General features: G+C 37.7%; 1 protein-coding gene across 1 annotated transcript in view; it reads right to left on the reverse strand.

Moving 5' to 3' along the window:
• Positions 1-19,558, reverse strand: part of ME1 (malic enzyme 1) — a 190,146-nt gene that overhangs the window by 13,226 nt on the left and 157,362 nt on the right. The window contains exons 10-12 of the mRNA XM_058734598.1: positions 4,621-4,726; positions 3,108-3,250; positions 178-351 (exon numbers count right to left, since the gene is read on the reverse strand). Of these exons, the coding sequence (XP_058590581.1) occupies positions 178-351; positions 3,108-3,250; positions 4,621-4,726 (423 nt within the window). The remainder of the gene's footprint in view (positions 1-177; positions 352-3,107; positions 3,251-4,620; positions 4,727-19,558) is intronic.

Consider the following 19,558-nt stretch of genomic DNA (forward strand, 5'->3'; position numbering starts at 1 on the left):
ACTCCATTGTGAACCTGCTACCGACCCCTTATTCTCCACCAGGAGAGATTTTTTTCTTCTTCGGACTTTGTACCTTATAGGGAGTGAGCTGAGATGCTATATAAATAAATAAATCATTAACCCACATGGAGCTCATCTGGTGTTTTACAGCCTTGGTGAACACAGAGTTTACAATACCTCAGCAGTTGTGAGAAAAATCTCATCTGTGATATGTCTCAGTCCACAAGCCACAACACCAAGAGCGATTCCAGGAAACACATAGGAATTGTTTCCTTGGCCAGGATATAGGGTCCGTCCATCTGGAAGAGTGACTGGATCAAAAGGACTGCCACTGGCAAAAATTGCACGCCCCTACAACACAGACACACAACTAACTTTAAAAAGAAGCACGGTATTTTAAAAGAAATGTATCATAACAGAACTACCCCAAAGTTAGAGTACTGAGCATTTAGAAAGAAGACTAATTTTCATTAACCCTCTAATAAGTCTGGGCAAGCTTTTATGATGTTGGCAGTAAGTTCTGGAGTGGGTGATTACTACTACTTTCTGCCTCCCTCTCTACTCCTCAGAGAAGTGTGTAAAGCACAGGAAACTCAAGACCACCACTCTATTTGCTGCAGTGGTCCAACCCAGAAGCCTATCAACCATTTCTATATGGGGTTCAGATAACAGACTTCTGAAGCTGGAAAAAATGATAGGTTAACATTAGAGTATTGGAAAGTATGACATTTTAGGTTAGAGTTTAGGAATCTACACAGTTTTCTTTAATTTTTTAAAAATGTTTATTTTTGAGAGCGAGAAAGAGAGAGCACAAGCCAGGGAGGAACAGAGAGAGACACAGAATCTGAAGCAGGCTACAGTATCTGAACTGTCAGCACAGAGCCTAACTTGGGGTTCAAACTCACAAACCTCGATATCATGACCTGAACCAAAGTCAGAGGCTTAACCAACTGAGCCACCCAGGCATCCCTACAAGCAACTTTCTAATGTAACTTAATTATTTTATATATATACATATATGTATACACACATATATTTAAGAAAAAGACCTGCAACACGATATATAAGCTCATTTATCTCCCTCCCTGCTTTCAATTCCTACCTATTGTTTTATAATCATCATATTTTAAGGAGAACAGCATTCAGTAAATGACAGCTAAACATTCTTGTGTACATGGAGTGTTAATATGGAGAAGAAAATCTCTTCATACTATTTCTGGATTATAGTTTTTCATGCTTCAATAATCTTCCTGTATTTCTATTTTTAACCTTTCCTGACAACCTTTCCCTTGTGCCTAAAGCAGCAGAGACTCATCCAGCACAGACAGACCTTTGCCTGTTCTGTATCCTTTAGCTAAACCAGTGTTTAAGTTTTCAGCCTCAAAATGACTTTCAATTTTATACCCCCCTTTTTTTTTTAACAACATAGAACATCATGCAAGATGATTAAGAAAGAGTTTAGGTCATTTATATCAGACACATTCAAATTTAAAAGCACAATTACGGGGCACCTGGGTGGCTCAGTTGGTTAAGTGTCCAACTTCAGCTCAGGTCATGATCTCATGGTTTGTGGGTTCGAGCCCCGCATTGGGCTCTGTGCTGACAGCTCAGAGCCTGGAGCCTGCCTCAGATTCTGTGTCTCCCTTCCTCTTGCCCCTCCCCCACTCATGCTCTGTCTCTCTCAAAAATAAATAAACATTAATTTTTTTTTTAATTTAAAAACACAATTATACAAATTTGGCTAATTGTGTTTATTTCTATTACTGGTGAGTCTATAAACTCTTGACACCTGTTGAGATATATGACAAAATAACTACAAAACCACTTATTTATTATTTGTCTACTATGCTAAAATTTTATTATTTGTGCACCATGCTACAATTTTATTGCTCAAAGGGTTTTTTTTTTCTTCCCCTTTTAAAAATTTAAGGACTACTGAAGGATGTCAGGCAAATTTCCCAATCTGCAGATGGGCTGAAAATTAAAATTATTGAGGACATTGATGCCATCCCAAATTAAGAGAGATAGACAATGGAGTGGCTCCTTGCCAACATTTCATTAATTCTAGTAATGAGCATTTAAGGTTATACTATTAAGGAAGTAAAGCCATCAGTTTCTGATTTGTGCAGAGTGACCTAACTTTGTGTCATGTTTGCCTTTTCTAGTGCATTTTGGATTTCTTTCCAAAATAAAAGTGTTAGATATATATGATTCAACCTGTTTCGTTATAATGACATTTTCAAGTCTTTGAAGGGAAAAAAGGCTATTGACAACCTATCAGTCAAATATATGTTAATACAAACACAGTATAAAATAAGCCACTTTTTTTGAAACAGTAAAGTGTTGAAGCTTCAAGGACTTCTATCCCAAACTGGCTAGATGTCAAAATAGCTGCCCAAATGTACCACCCATGGCATCAAAATCCAAACCCAGGATTTAGCAAAACAAAAATAAGACTGAGGTTTTATACAGTATGCTTCAACGTTCAGAAATAGCTAGTTAAAAGTTATTTTAATAAGCATCTAGCATCAAAATTTTTCCTTTTTAGCTTTTATATTTAAGTGTTAAATGCTTCCAAATCACTTGAAAAAATTATCAATAAACTTTACAAAGTTTGTTTTACTGAAGAGGAGGATTTACACAACAACATTCTAGAAGAGGAAACAATTCTAAACCCCTCTGACCTATTCACTTTCTTTCTTTTTTTTTTTATTTTTATTTTTTTTAACGTTTATTCATTTTTGAGACAGAGAGAGACAGAGCATGAATGGGGGAAGGTCAGAGAGAGAGGCAGACACAGAATCTGAAACAGCCTCCAGGCTCTGAGCTGTCAGCACAGAGCCCGACGCGGGGCTCGAACTCACGGACCGCGAGATCATGACCTGAGCCGAAGTCGGACGCCCAACTGACTGAGCCACCCAGGCACCCCTATTCACTTTTCTTTCAATCTTGGTTTAACTTTTAAATTAAGTAGTAAGAATCTTACATATCCTTGGTTCCTCCATAATGATTAAGAATTAGAGTATTAAAATATCAGACCCTGTGTCAGCACTGGCAGAGCTGGGGACTGGAGGGTGGGGGGGAGAGAAGTTACACTTTTGCTTTACCTTGGTTAGTTTATAGCACTGCTCTGCAGTACATTCTGCTTTGCTAGTTGGATTACTCAATGCAAAAATAATAGGTCGGTCATTGAAGGCAGCCATGTCCTTGAGAATTTGTTCTGAGAATGCACCACCAATCGCAGCAACTCCTGATGTAGAAATGAGAAACCAGTGAATAGACTATCAGCGGTTAGTGAAGTAAGACGTCCATGCCCTCAAGACAATGAGACAGGTCAGGTCACTTTCTGATAGACCCTAAACAAAATATAGAAGATCTGCATTAACAGTGACAGAAAGAGATACGTTTGTTAATGCCAACAACATTTAGGGTTACAAATCTCCAAGTATCTATACAAAACAACACAGATCTAACATTTGGCCCATAATACACCGAGTCAGTGATCAAATCACTAGGTATTCTGATGACAGACACTGATGTCAGGAAATTAAAATGTGCCTAATATATATTATCTCTCTATAAATAATTCTAGGAGTATATTCCAGTCTCTCAGGTTATAAAGTAATTATTTTTTATAAACCAGTGCTAACACTTAAGACAACCATCCAATTCAATTGTAAAACTGCAGTATCACTCACTGAAAGAATCCTGACAAAGGATAAAGCAATTAGCATGATGGAAATGGAGAAAAATCCTGATACAACGTATTTCGTAAAAAACAAGGCTTATTACAGTTTCTGCGATGGAGTATTTGTTTCGTTACGATTATTATCATTGTTCTCAATATTGTCATGTTTACAAGAACTTCCAGGAGTGGATTATGATACAAAGTAAGAACTGACATTCTATACACACAAAATAAGGTACAAAGTTTCATACCCTCCTCTGAGTTTTTTTAACCACATTAAATTTGACTATATTAAACATCATATGTGCACACGCACTGTGTAAGCACTGTGTTAAGTGCTATGAGGAATATAGATGTGGTCTCCCTGTCTTCAAGGAGGGTCTAGTAGTTAGTGCCGTATTTCTCAACCTCTGGGATATGAACATTGTGGGTCGGATAATTCTTTGTGTGGGGGGGAAGGGGTGCTTTCCTGTGCACTGTAGGGTGTTGAATACCATCTCCAGTCTCTACCCACTAGATGTCAGTGGCCCTGACCACCCCTCCCCCAACCCTTTCCAAAGTTGTAATAACCAAAAACACCTCCAGACATTGCCAAATGTTTCTTTGGGGGCAAAGTCACTCCCATTTGAGAACCAGTGTGTATCTGGAGCAATCAAGCCTGGGAAAGTGCTGAATCTGCCAAGGATTGACAGGTTGACAGAGTTAGCAGAGGGGGCTACACACTTCAGCTGATAGGACTGAGAACACAGTATGAAATTTACAAATCTAAGTGTCCTTGGGGTACTGTTGATTCAGTGAATGTGTAATTTTGTTTGTGAGTTCCAAAGGTCAAAATTTCAAAAAGCTAAATTATGCCTCAAAAATCAATTAAGAAAATTAATCAGGCCAAAATGGGGTTGGGTTGGGTTTATGGGAAAGAGGGAGAAGTTTACCTATGAGGGCAGTTGGTTTTATTTCTTGAACAATGGCTTCTAGGTTCTTCATTTCTTCATGTTCATGGGCAAATTCCTTCTTCTCTTGTGTTAAGGCAGCACGTCCCTAAGTAAGGCAAATAAAAAGAAATGTTAAATCTGCCAAACATTTGTGAGCCAATGAAATTTCAGAATATTACACATATTACGAGTATTTGTGCTTAACATTTTTGTGTATCATGTATTACACCTGTTCTTAAATTCTCTTCTCTAATTATTGGAGTATTCTTTCATTCAATCTTTCAACAAATACTTATTTCTCAATATTCTAGGCAATGGGGATGAGCAGTGAGCAAACAAGTCTTTCCCTTTCTTAAATATTATTTAATATTAAAATCCTAACTCTACAGACATTTATGAGAAACTGGCACTAATAAATGACAGTGCAAAATGTCATTTAAATAAAGATATCATTTACTAAACATTATTTGTATTAAATGTGTCTTAGAATGCAGAGTTGGCTTTAGTCACAACACTCCCAATTCATGTATCACTGAGTAAAAATTGGACTCGAGGCCATATTTATACCATAGTTTGATTTTCTAAATAAGTACTAGCTTTGAATATTTTTATGTTAATATTTTGACTATCAATGTGTCATGTGTTATCTAGGAAACATCTAATTATACTTTTCTAGCTGCAAATTTTTTTACGTTTATGTATTTTTGAGAGAGAGGAAAGGAGCACACATGCACGAGCAAGGCAAGGGCAGAGAGAGCGGGAAACAGAGGATCCCAAGTGGGCTCGGCACTGACAGCAGACAGCCCGATGTGGGGCTCAAACTCATGAACCGCGAGATCATGACCTGAGCAGAGATCGACGCTCAACTGACCGAGCCACCCAGGTGCTCCTCTAGCTGCAAATTTTTTATCTTGACTTAAAGTAATAAATCACTGCCTAATATTATATGGTACTTTGACTTACAAGTTGTTTTCACATATTTCATATGATCCCCTCAACAATTTTAAGAAGTAAGGCAAGTAATTAGAGTCATTTTACATGAGGAAACAGAGGCTCAGAGATATTAAAGGACTTGCCCAAGGAAGGCCCTGGAACTCAGTCTTTCCAATAATACAGCACGGTACAGTCCTGGAGAAAAAGCTTTACAAGTGGTATAGGTCAGGTTGTTTACAAATTGTTGCTCTAAAGATGGTACAATTTTCTTGCTTTAAAAGGTTATTATCATTTTATTTCCATTTTTAAAATACTGTACATGTGAATTACAGATCACTTGCAGCATATGAACCTATTTGCTGCACTCGCTTCCTCATCTGTAAAATAAAGATGGTAAGTTCTACCTTAAAGATGATGTGGTAATAAATATACAAAGGAGTAATAGCCATAAAAAAAATGAGGTTTTTCCCTTTATGACCTGGATGGACTTAGAGGGTACTATGCTGAGTGAAGTAAGTCAGACACAGAAAGACAAATACCATATGATTTCATTTATATGTGGAATTGAAAAAACAAAACAAATGAAGAAACAAAAAAGCAGGAAGAGATCCACAGATACAGAGAACAAAGTGATGGTTGCCAGAGGGGAGGAGGGGGGGACAAAATGGGTGAAGGGGACCAGGGGTAGAGGATCGCAGCTATGAAATGAATAAATCAGGGATGAAAGGTACCACATAGGAATTATAGTCAATGGTATCGTAATAGTGTTGTATGGTGACAGATGTTAGCTACACCTGTGGTGAGCACACAGCACAGTCTAGTTGATGAATCACTATGTTGTACACCTAAAACTAATGTAACACTGTGTGCCAACTATACCTCAACAGAAAGAAAAAAATCAGGGAGGGAGGGAAAAAAAGAAAAAGGAAGAAAGAAAGAATTTCTACCTCATCAGGTTGTTTACAAATTAAATCAAACAATACATCTAAAGTACTTAGGACTGTGCAAATTTTCTTAATGTTTATTTATTTGCTTTTGAGAGAGAGAGAGAGAGAGAGAGAGAGAGAGAGAGAGAGAGAGAGCAGGGGTAGAGAGAGAGGGGGGGGAGAGACAGAATCCCAAGCAAGCTCCACACTGTCAGTGCAGAGCCTGATGCAGGGCTCAAACTGTGATCATGACCTGAGCTGAAATCAAGAGTTGGAGACTCAACCAACCTAGCCACTCAGGTGCCCCAGGATTGTGCCAGTTTTAAACAATAGCTTAACATTAGCTGTTGTAATTAAAATTATTGTGAGGAAGAAAAAAAGTCATAATACCAACAGCTATAATTTTGGTATATTTTCTTACAGTCTTCTGTAAAGTGCTGTTTCCATATTATTATTTTCTATTATGAGCAGGATATTAGAGTGAATAGCTTCCTAAGAATACAATTTACTGTTAGTCACTTCTGCATTCTAAAAAGTTATTTATCCTACCTTTTCTTCTGAGACACTGTGAAAAATAATCTTAACACCAAATAGAAAAGATACCTGTATGCCATGTTCACTGCAGTGTTATTTACAAGAGCCAAGACATGGAAGCAACCTAAATGTCCATGAATAGATGGATGAATGGATTAAAAACAAGACACACACACACACACACACACACACACACACACACACACACGCACAGAATATTATTCAGCCACAAAAAATGATGAAATATCGCCATTTGCAACAACATGGATGGACCTTGAGGGCACTATGCCAAGTGAGATAAGTCAGACAAAGAAAGATAAATACCATATGATTTCATTTATATGTAGAAACTAAAAAAGGAACCAAAAAAAAAAAAAAGCCTGAACTTACAGATTCAGAGAAAAGATTGGTGGTTGACAGAGGTGAGGAGTTGGGGGACAGAGGGCAAAATGGGTGAAGGTGGTCAAAAGGTACAAAATTCCAGTTACAAAATAAGTAAGTCCTGGGGATAATGTATGGCTTGGCAACTATAGTTAATACTGTACTGTATACTTGAAAGTTTTTAAGGGAATAGATCTTAAAAGTTCTTATCACAAGAAAAAAAAACATTTGTAACTATGTGTGATGATAAGTGTTAACTAGAGTTACTGTGGTGATCATTTTGGAATATACACAAGTCTTGCATCATTATGCTGTGTACCTAAAACTGACACAAACTTATACATCAATTATATATCGAGAAAAAACCTTATTTCATTCAGAATCAAATTTGAAGATTACTATTTCATATTCCTTACTAGTCTCCAGTAATATTAAATTGAGTATATTAGACCATATTCTTATTCATCCTCTTTATGAAGAAAAAGTCAAAAATCATATAAATTCAGTTGCCACTTTTATCAATAAAACCTATCTATTATCATAGGTTTTTTTAAACTTAGTCATGGGTCTAACAAGTAGTTTATGCAAACCTAGACTGATTCCATGAGTAAACACTGTATTTATGAGACAAGATTTTTTTAAATTGCTTTTTAATAATGTAAAGAAATCTATGACAACACTGAAATGTTTACAACTCTCACCAAATTGGGGGGAGGAGCTACCTGGTAGCATCCTCCTCCCCTCTCTTATCTTCTCAGCCAGGAAGTCTATTTCATTTACATATCTCAATTATGGAGGTTAATTAAATGTTATCCTAGTATATAAACAAAGGCTAGGCTTAATGATAATTTATTAGTCACAAATGAAAGAAACAGAAGCCTTGGAGTACCACAGAATTTCCTCTAAATATTTTGATAATTAAGACTTCGATTTAGGCCCCAATTCCTCAGCATCCATTTCCTGTGTCAATGTTCTTTGCAATGTAACTTGACAGTTCCTTCCACAAAAAGAAGTTATACTTTCCCACCCCTTCTCTTTGGACTTGAACATGTGATTCTCTCTGGTCAATAAAATGTACACTGACATGAAAGTGTGCCAACCTTAGGCCTTAAGAGTACCTGGTGTTTCTGCTCATTCTCTTGTGCCTTTGCCATTTGTGCTTTAACGTGCATAACCTGGGTAGCCTGATGGTCCACTGAAGATGAGAACCTTGTGAAAAAGACCTGGACCCAAACTACAGCTTAGAGCCACCCCGCCAACATCATCAGAGCTGCTCCACCTGACCCTCAGGTGTGTGAGAAATAAATCATTATTGCTGTATGTCACTGAGATATTGTAGCTTTTGATAACTCAGCAATAGCTGGGTGATACAGAGGATAATTTAAATTTTGATTATATATTCCATCATTTCCTTTTACTCATTATTACTATTTGCTGCTTTGGGAATAAGAGGTTCCTTTCCCTGAAATGATTTAATGAAAAGAATGCTTTTGCAATCCTCAATGCTCTTATTACTGCTTAGTTATTTGGCAAAAAAAAAAAAAAAAAAAAAACCAAAAAACAAAAAAACAAAAAAAAACTTGCATTATTGGAAAAGAATGAAAAATTCTGGTTTTTGGGTAGGAATAAGAACTTGGAACCATTTGATGATTACAGTATTTAACTATCTAAATTATTTCTAAACTATTTCTGGAAGTAGTATGAGCTAAAATTCACAACTATTTTTGTTCTCACTACAGTGAAATTTCTAGAACAGGTATTCAATAAAGTTGCAGCTTGGTGAGACATATTTCCTGGGAATAATAACTTTTAGCTTCCAACATAAACACAACAGAGTTTTGGCTTGTTGCTCTTTCCCAGAAATGCATATACTCAATATCAAGTATAAAGGCAAGATGTTAGACTAACATCTACCTGAGGCTCTTATGGCAAATACCACAGAACTCTAAATTGCTTCTAGTGTGGCTTCCTGTACATTTGAGGTTAAAGGGCTAAACTATATCTTGAAGCTTGAGTTTCTACTTCTGACACAGCAGTCACCACGCTGATGTACCTTTGTAGGACCTTGAGGGAGAAAACGCACATCCTGAAGTAGAAGCCATGTGGCTCTTCTGGAAGCGTGTGGTAGTGCTTGTTTGTTTTTAGGCAAAAGCAGTGGTCTCTCGTAGCTAGCCTACCACCCACAGGTGTGCTGAGTAATGGTGGTGGTGGCAGCCACCATATTTGGCAGCTTCCTGTCTGTGGCTAAGACACTGATTCTTGAGTCCACAGCCTCAGCAGTTCCTTGCTAATGCAGATGTGTATTACAACTACTCCTGAACATTTGGCCCTGTGTCTACTTCTTCTAAGGTTTGGAGATTTGCATTTCAGAATGTTTTTATGGACAAGAGAACTTGTTTAACGTGTGCTAGGTTCCCTAACAGAGAAAGAGATCTCAGGATATTCATTCACCTGTTCCAAAATAGCTAGAGTCACCTCAATGCAATGCTATGTAATCTTGAGGGCTACTGAGAAGATGCGTAACTCTTAGAGTAAACAACATGTCACAGGGTTTGCTTTCTGGTCTTTTCGATTTTCCACCAGACAAAGTATAAGTATTATGCAAATACAATTCAATAAATTTACTATAGTGTCTGAAAATGTCATATTACTTTTATACCCAAATTCTGAAACTCTTTTCATGCCATGGTAGAGAATTCTAATTGTCCATCAATATTCATGCTCTCCTTTTTAAATTTTAATTTATTTTTTTTAATTTTATTTATTTATTTTTGTAATCTCTACACCTAGTGTGGGGCTCGGACTCATGATCTGGAGATCAAGAGTCACATGCTCTTCTGACTGAGCCAGCCAGGCACTTCATGCTATCCTTTAAAAAAAATTACATTACCGTGAAAACACAGTATGAAATTTAAAATTTTTAAGTGTACAATCTCTTTTTTGAAACTTTTTTCATGCGTTCCTTTTTAATGATAAGATTTTCCAGTTTTAGCCAACCACATTGTTCCCCAGGTGGAGACCGTATTTCTTAGCCTCCTTGCAATGTAGAGTGGCATGAGACTATCTCTGTTGGAAAGGGTGGAGTGGAAGTGAGGTGTGCACCTTCTGAGGCGGCACACCCCCCCCCCCAGTCCATTCCCCACCCTCTCTCCCCAGGTGGCTGTGATGGTGACACCTGGAAAGCTTCTTTGCTTTCCCAGAGATAGATGATGGACACAGAGATGACTCTGTTCTGCCCACCTCTATACTATCAGATGACAAATACATTTTAACTTGTTTGGGTTAACATATTTTGGGGTCTCCTTGGAGAGCAATTTAACCTAAAATCGAACTAATACATATCTTTAGGCTAGTAGTCTCTTCATTTTGTATCTGAAAATAGTACACACACCATCAGGAGGAAACTTTGCCTTGAGAAGCCCTTATCTTCTGGGAAGGCCAATGACCAAACATTAAAACCAAGAAAGTGTCTATATGGTTTTTAAAAAGTTTTACTTATTTTTGAGAGAGAGAGAGAAAACCCAAGTGGGGGAGGGGGAGTGAGAGAAAGGGAGATACAGAATCCGAAGCAGGCTCCAGACTCCGAGCTGTCAGCCCAGAGTCCCATGCAGGGCTTGAACTCCCAAGCCACGAGATCATGACCTGAGCTGAAGTCGGATGTTTAACTGACTGAGCTATATGGGCGCCCCTGTACATTTTTAAGATTCATAGTAGTGTAAATTTTACCACTGTTCTATCCTTAAACAATGGTGTTTTTTTTATTCCTGAATTCCTGCTTATTACATAATTTCCTTTTGTTCAATTCTGTGTCATTGCCCTTAAATGATCTTTTGTGTATTTGAAAAGAGATACTGAATCACAGTCTTCCTTTCCCAGGTGAGGAACCCAGATATTTTGAATCTGTTCTAATTGAACCCATCTCTCTTCCCTATCAGTGAGGTGGCTCAAGTGAACTCTCAGACACTCTTGCTTCCCCTTTATATACCACAGGACTGAGGGGCGCCTGGGTGGCTCAGACGGTTGAGCGTCCGACTTCGGTTCAGGTCATGATCTCACAGTTCGTGGGTTTGAGCCCCGCATCAGGCTCTGTGCTGACTGCTTCAGATTCTGTGTCTTCCTCTCTCTCTGCTCCTCCCCAGCTCAAGCTTTGTCTGACTCTGTTTCTCAAAAATAAATAAATGTAAAAAGAAAAAAAAAATTTACATACCACAGGACTAAAAACTGTACTCCATCAAAGGAATAACCAATGATGAATATGGCCAAAAAAGACCATACTTCCTGGATCTGGCTTTTAAATATTATATTACTGCATTCTAGTATCATGTTTTCTTCTTTAATAACAGTTAAATATAATCAGTCTTAACCTATGGATTACTTTAAGCAGAAAGGAGAAACCTCACAGAAAGGATTGTGAGAGAAAAGAACATTTGTAACATTTTCAGAATTATCAAAGAATAGGAAATAAGAAATACTATGAAAGAGGAAAAGACGCCACTGATCTGTTTATTTTAAAAACTGCCTGGGGGAGCCTTGGTGGTTCAGTCGGTTGAGCATTGGACTCTTGGTTTCAGCTCAGGTCATGATCTCACAGTGGTGGGATCGAGCCCCGTACTGGGCTCCAGGCTCAACCTGGAGATTCTCCTTTAGACTCTTCTCTTCCTCTGCCCCTCTCCCCTGCTTGTGCACTTGGCACTTTCTCTCTCTCTCTCAAAAAAAAAACCAAACCAAACCAAACCAAACAAAACAAAACAAAAAAAAACAAAAGAGAAAAATGAGAAAAGAAAAAAAAGTAATGATTTCTTAGCAGCTGAAATAACTGAATTCAACCTGGTACATTTTGAATTGTGCTGGGACTGCAAAATGCAAACAAAAGGGGATCTAGTCTGTTTATATTGAACGTGGACCTGCAAATCCAAGTTGTAAAATGAATTTAGAAGACGCTGAATAAACTGAAAGTGACAGAGACGTGATACCCATTTTTTTAACTGAATGATTCAAAATATTTTCCTAAGTGCAGTGTCTCAGACTATCCAAAACAGTAAATTCAAAAAAAATTTAAATGTATTTTATAATATTGTCTACAAAACTGTAATTACTGTCAATATGCCATTAATTTCTGATTAATTTTGTTGGCTAGGGACATGAATAAATAACTAGTAGAAGAATGCATTCTAAGAGCCAACAGCAAATAAATACATGTTACTTCTGAAAGCTTGTAATGGTATTCAGAAGGGTAAAAAAAGAGCTCCCGGGTGAGACACAGAAGACACCATCTACAAATGCTGGACACAGAACATAGGACTAAGGTTCAGGACAATAGTCCTCAGCCTCTTCCCTCACCTCACGACCTAGGGCACGCCCTATGATACTTCCATGGACATTGATTTCTCCATCTAAAAGCAGTCTGGGTTAGTGATGATGACAATGTGATGAAAGTGAACGAGATCCAAAGCCAAATGAGCACCAGACTCACTTCAGGAAAGCCAGATTCTTGAACCTTGCTTTCAGATATTCTAAGTCAAGTCCAGGATGAAGCCCTGGAATCTGTACATATATGTTTTTTTAATTTCCCATGTAATTAGGATGATCAGCCAATATTTAGAATCACTGCACCAAATGATTTGTCACATTTCTACCAGATGCATTTTAAAAAGATATGTGATACGTTTTTAAAAAATGTATAAATTGATTTTTCTGTTAGTAAGAAGAAAAGCTACAGAATAACATAAATTAGCAATCACAGATTTCTATTACTGCTTTTTTGACTGACAACTTCAGATACAATGAAAAATATTTAATGTGCTTTAAAGCCCCTAAATTTCCTGGAATGAGAAGCAAATCACAAAGAAGATGGATAAACATTGTATGAAAGGCAGAGATGCATACTTTTAGCATGAACACTTTACTTTCTTTTCTTATTTATTTATTTTTTTCATTTGAGAGAGGGGGACAGAAGAGCAGGGACAGGGGCAGAGGGAAAGAGGAGAGAGAATCTTAAAAAGGCTCCACACTGAGCTCAGTGTGGACCCTGACACGGAGCTCGATCCCACGACCCTGGGATCATGACCTGAGCTGAAATCAAGAGTCGGACACTCAACCGACTGAGCCACCCAGGCGCCCATCGTGAACACTTTATTTTCTTAGGCGTAGCAACAGCACTGGCAGCTCCTAGCCACTGAAGCCAGATCTTGACCAGAAGACATCCACCCAGTAAGAAACACAGATTACCCACAGTCTCTCCCCCAAAGGCTCGATTCTTGGCACTGACTTAGCAAGGCCAGGAATCATGAAACGATAATACTAGCACTGCTGAAGGACTCTACTTGCCAAAAACAGAAGAATCAAAAGACAAAAATAAAGGTACAAGTATTTTCTTTGTTTTTAATGTTCACTTATTTATTTGGGGGGAGAGAGGGAGAGAGAAAGGGGGAGGGGCAGAGAGAGGGGGAGAGAATCCCAATCACAGAGCCTGACACGGGCTTGATCCCACGAACCATGAGATCATGACCTGAGCCAAAATCAAGTGTCAGACACTAACTGCCTGAGCCACCCAGGCGCCCTTCAAGTATTTTCTTCACTGTTTTCAAAGTTGATGTGACAATCTGGTTTAGATGAAAAGAACTATTGAAATGTGACCTCTAGATCTGGCAATATTAAAGCAACTGCCTATACCTTTGGACTTCTATTTTCTGCACCAATGGCTCATTTTCCTCCTTCTTTCAAAATCTAATTTGGAATCCAGATTCTTTACGCCACTCACATCAGTTGGATATGGATACAGAAGACTTCTTTTCTGTTCATTCCCCTCTCCAGGATCCCTTGCTGAAATGCTTTTTGCCTTCTTTTGGCAAAGTGCACGTGGATACTTCTTAGAAATCTCAAACCCTATGGTGTTTCTTTCTTTTTTTCAAGAGTCTCTAATTACACTAAATGTATTATGGATAGCTGAGAATTTCTTTTGAATGTTACTATTTCTTCAATCTCCCCTCTCCCTTATTTTGTGCTGATTCTTAGGACAGGATAGAAGCTATGATTAACCATACTGAATTACTACCTTTTTCAAAGTCTCAGATGTTCTCGTGTGGCTGGAGAGGATAGGCAGCAAAGACCTCGAGATTTTGGCTTAGCATTTCATGAGCTAGGACAGGCCTAGAAAACTAACTATGGATTGTTACTGATAAGTATTTATTCCTTCCTACACACAGGCACTAGAAGAACTCTTCCACAAGTGCTTTGTTTTGTAATCCATGCCCACCTGGACAGTTTGCCCACTGCACGGGCCTGGTTCTGTGTCAGGTCATTAGTTTACCAGAGTTGAACTGGGCCCCTCTCTGCATCTGTAGACAGGGCCTTCCTAGCAGGCTGTGGTAGCATTTCCCTGTCAGAGTAATTATCATCTGGTCTGATGATGACAGAACTCCATAAATGAGGCAACCTCACAGTTTCCTTTTTAGGTTTTGGTTTTATGTGTTTAAAGCATGAATTTGGTTTTTTTTTTGTGTGTATTATAAACAATGACATTACCAGTTAGTACAATTAATAAATTATTATTATTGGTTCTCAGGAGAGGCTGTAAAAGTACTAAAGATAAAGGACAACAAACAAAAAAAATCACGTAAACTTGAAAGCAAGATACATTAATTTACTAGCTATCCTAAGATTTATTAGTTCTGCAACAAAAATCAACATAATAATTTTGACTTTTTAAAAACTTGAAAGAAAAAGTGGTTAATTGAAGCCTCATGTTTCTTTTATATTAAATAGTGCACAAGGTGTTAAATATATAGCAACCTTTTAAAATGTAACTTTATCTTGGCAAGCAGAATATATGCAGTTCTTTATTTTGGCAAGTAAAAGACATGAGGTAAGAGTGACTGATTAGGCCTAGGCAACAAATTCACAGTTATTCCAAGTATTATAATCCATGGAATTTGCAGTCTCAGTTTAGTAAGTCTACATTAAAATTATTTGAGATGCGGGGCTCCTGGGTGGCGCAGTCGGTTAAGCGTCCGACTTCAGCCAGGTCACGATCTCGTGGTCCGTGAGTTCGAGCCCCGCGTCAGGCTCTGGGCTGATGGCTCGGAGCCTGGAGCCTGTTTCCGATTCTGTGTCTCCCTCTCTCTCTGCCCCTCCCCCGTTCATGCTCGGTCTCTCTCTGTCCCAAAAATAAATAAAAAAAAAACAAAACGTTGAAATAAAATTATTTGAGATGCTAAAATCGGTACATTTCTATAAAGATTTCACATAAAAATGTCATTAGAAATCACAAAAGAAAACCACAAAGACTCACTTTTTTAGGTCCTTAAATCTGTTACATCCCTAACTACAGCACAATGTGTATGGCCTTTTCCATGGCTCCAACTTTTTACGTGCGGAAATCTGTCTCCAGGAGCCCAGATCCTTATCCTGAGCATCATTCTTGTAACCTCTGATTGCCAAGGGGGTAGCACCGTGAGATCTGCGCAGGTACCTTAAACTTGCTCTGTCCAAAATGGATTGCATTACCTTTCTCTTAGTCTGTTCTCCATTCCTTTGCTATCACAACGGCCACATCACTTATCTAGACACCCAAGGAGTCCTGCTAGATTCCCGTCTGTATTCTACCCTTCTTCTCCTCCCATATTTAGTGGGCTATTAAGTATGACAATCCTATTTCCTAAAAGTCTGCCAAATCAAATGCCTTTTACTCACCCTCATAATCATTGCTTTGTTTCAGGCACCAATTAATTTTTATCTGTATTATTACAACAGCTTTGTAACTAGTTTCCTTTTTTCAGTTTCACCTCATTTCAGTCCATCTTCAACAATGCTGAGAAGTCACAAGACACAAGACTCCTCTGCATTAAGTTTCTTCAATTGCTTGAAGCAGTAAGTTGCTTCAAGAGCCTTCCTCACTGTTCATCTGTTTCCTTTGAAACCTAGTCTCTAAATGCCTCTCCAAGTGAAATATCTTTTTTTTTTGCAAACGTTGGTCTTCTGCCTGGAAGGCCATTCATTAATCAATTCACTTTTTCACAAAACATTTATTGTCAATTATGCGCTAGACACTATGTAGGACTTTGAAGATACAGAGAGATGAAAGACATGATCCTCAAATTCAGCCAAGATCTCCTAGTGAACTTTCCATTCTGCTTCCCTTGCCTCAGTTTCAGACAGAAGACGTTTAAGATGTCCATGGAGACTCAAGATAAACTCCCAACTCTCCCTTTCAAAATGAGCTGAAGAAACACCTTTTCTAAGAGCCCTTCTTGACATTCCCACTATTTTCTCTAGTGCAGATGGAAGCATCATCTCCTCAACACCCCTAGCACCAAGGACATATTTCTATAACATTTTCATATACAGTTATAATGACTTGTTTGAGTTTTTCCCACTAGGCTTGTTTGAGTTTTTCCCACTAGGCTTGTAGAGTCATAGTGGCTTGTTTGAGTTTTTCCCACTAGGCTGTAAGCCTTCTAAGATCAAGGGCCTTACTGAGTCCCAGAGTCTAGTACAATACCTGACCCAGAGGCAATTTCATTCAGTAAATCTCATTTCCTGACCACAATATACGTTGTGTGGCCAGAATGCAAAACTTTTTCTATTTATGCTGATTCTTCAAAGCAAAAGCAGTTTCTAAGACAAGAAATTTTAAACTTCATGTTTTTCTTATATATGATAAAAAAATCACATGGCAAGTTAATAAAATGATTATTTGATTTTCAGATGTTATAAAGTATGTCCTGTCTTGTTTTACTTCTTTTTCATTTGTCACAAAAACTTATTCATACACTCTTTAAGGAAAATATTATCTATATTAATTTTTTTTCTGGCTTTAACATAATTGCTATAGAGAATTTGTAATATACAGAAAGGCATTAAAAATAATAAGATTTAAACTAATATGTATTTGATACATTTACTTCTATAGTTCTATATGCAACTCAGTTTTTTAAACAAAATAGTGACATATAACATGGTGTTTTCCTTTTTTCATCTAACATTACATTACTAGTCCTTTAATGTTACTTATAGTTCTTTCAAAAAAACTTTAAGCCTGTATATTCTATTCATGTGGCTATTCCATAATTATTTCACAGTTATCCTCTATTTAGGTAAATACAGCATATTACTATTATAATGAATATATATGATAAAACATATCATTATTACAATTAATGCTGTGATAACATTCTTAAACATAAAACATGTGTCTGGCACAAAAATGGACACATAGATCAATGGAACAGAACAGAAAACCCAGAAATGAACCCACAACTATAAACTCAATAAATCTTTGACAAAGCAGGAAAGAATATCCAGTGGAAAAAAACACAGCCTCTTCAATAAATGGTGTTGGGAAAACTGGACAGCAACATGCACAAGAATGACCCTGGACCAGTTCATTACATCACACACAAAAATAAATTCAAAAAGGATGAAAGACCTAAATGTGAGACAGGAAACCATCAAAATCCTAGAGAAGAACATAGGTAGTAACCTCTTTGACATTGGCCCTAGCAACCTCTTACTAGATATGTCCCTAAGGCAAGGGAAACCAAAGCAAAAATAAACTATTGGGACTTCATCAAAATAAAAAAGCTTCTGAACAGCAAAGGAAACAATCAACAAAACTACAAGGCAATCTACAAAATGGGAGAAGATATTTACAAATGACATATCTGATTAAGTGTTATTATCCAAAATATACCAAGAACTTTTAAAACTCAACACCCAAAAAACAACACTGCAATTAAAAAAATGGGCAGAAGACATGACTAGACATTTTTGCAAAGAAGACATACAGATGGGCCAACAGACATGTGAAAAGATGTTCAATATCACACATCATCAAGGAAATACAAGTCAAAACTACTATGAGATATGTCACTCATGTGTGGAATTAAGAAACAAAACAGATGGCCGTCTGGGTGGCTCAGTCGGTTGGTAATCCAACTTCGGCTCAGGTCATGATCTTGCCATTCTTGGATTCGAGCCCTGTGTCTGGCTCTGCACTGACAGGTCAGAGCCTGGAGCCTGCTTCAGATTCTGTGTCTACCTCTCCCTCTCTGCCCCTCCCCTGCTTGTGTGCTCTCTCTCTCTCAAAAATAAATGGATTAACATTTGAAAAAAAAAAAGTTCTAAAAGAAACTAAACAGATGAACATAGGGGAAGGTAAGCAAAAAATAAGATATAAACAGAAAGGGAAACAAATCATAAGAGACTCTTAAATACAGAGAACCCACTGAGGGTTGCTAGAGGGGTGATGGGTGTGGGGATGAGCTAAATGGGTGATGAGCATTAAGGAGGACACTTGTTGAGATGAGCACTGGGTGTTCTATATAAGTGATGAATCACTAAATTCTATTCCTGAAATCCTTACTACACTATATGTTAACTAACTTGGATTTAAATTAAAAAAAAAAAAAAACTACCATTAGATATCATCTCACACCTGCTAGAATGGCTAAATCAATACCACAAGAAACAACAGGTGTTGGTGAGGATGTGGCTAAAAGGGAACCCTCTTGCACTGTTGGTGGGAATGCAAACTCGTGTAGCCACTGTGGAAAACAATATGGAGGTTCCTCAAAAAGTCAAAAATAGAACTACCCTGTAATCCAGCAATTGCACTACTAGGTATTTACCCAAAGAATACAAAAATACTAATTTGAAGAGATACATGCATCCCAATTTTTATGGCAGCATATCTACAATAGCCAAATTATGGAAACAGCCCAAGTGTCCACTGACTGATGAATGGATAAAGAAGATGTGTGGTTTTAAATTTTTAAAACATTTAAGGAAAGCAAAAAGATGTGGTGTGTACGTATATGTATGTACAGATAGATAGATAGATAGATGTACATGTGCACACAATGGAATATTACTCAGCCATAGAAAAGAAAGAAATCTTGCCATTTGCAATGATGTGGCTGGAGCCAGAGACTATTATACTAAGTGATATAAGTTAGTCAAAGAAAGACAAATACCATGATTTCACTCATATCTGGAATTTAAGAAACAAAACAAAACAAAAATCATAGGGAGAAAAAGAGAGAGAGAGAGAGAGAGAGAGAGAGAGAGGCAGGCAAACCAAGAAACTGTCTTCACTAGAGAGATCAAACAGAGGGGAAGTGGCTGGGGGAATGGGTTAAATAGATGATGGGGATTAAGGAGGGCAC

The sequence above is a fragment of the Neofelis nebulosa genome, chromosome 6, assembly GCF_028018385.1.
Source record: "Neofelis nebulosa isolate mNeoNeb1 chromosome 6, mNeoNeb1.pri, whole genome shotgun sequence".
NCBI lineage: Eukaryota > Metazoa > Chordata > Mammalia > Carnivora > Felidae > Neofelis > Neofelis nebulosa.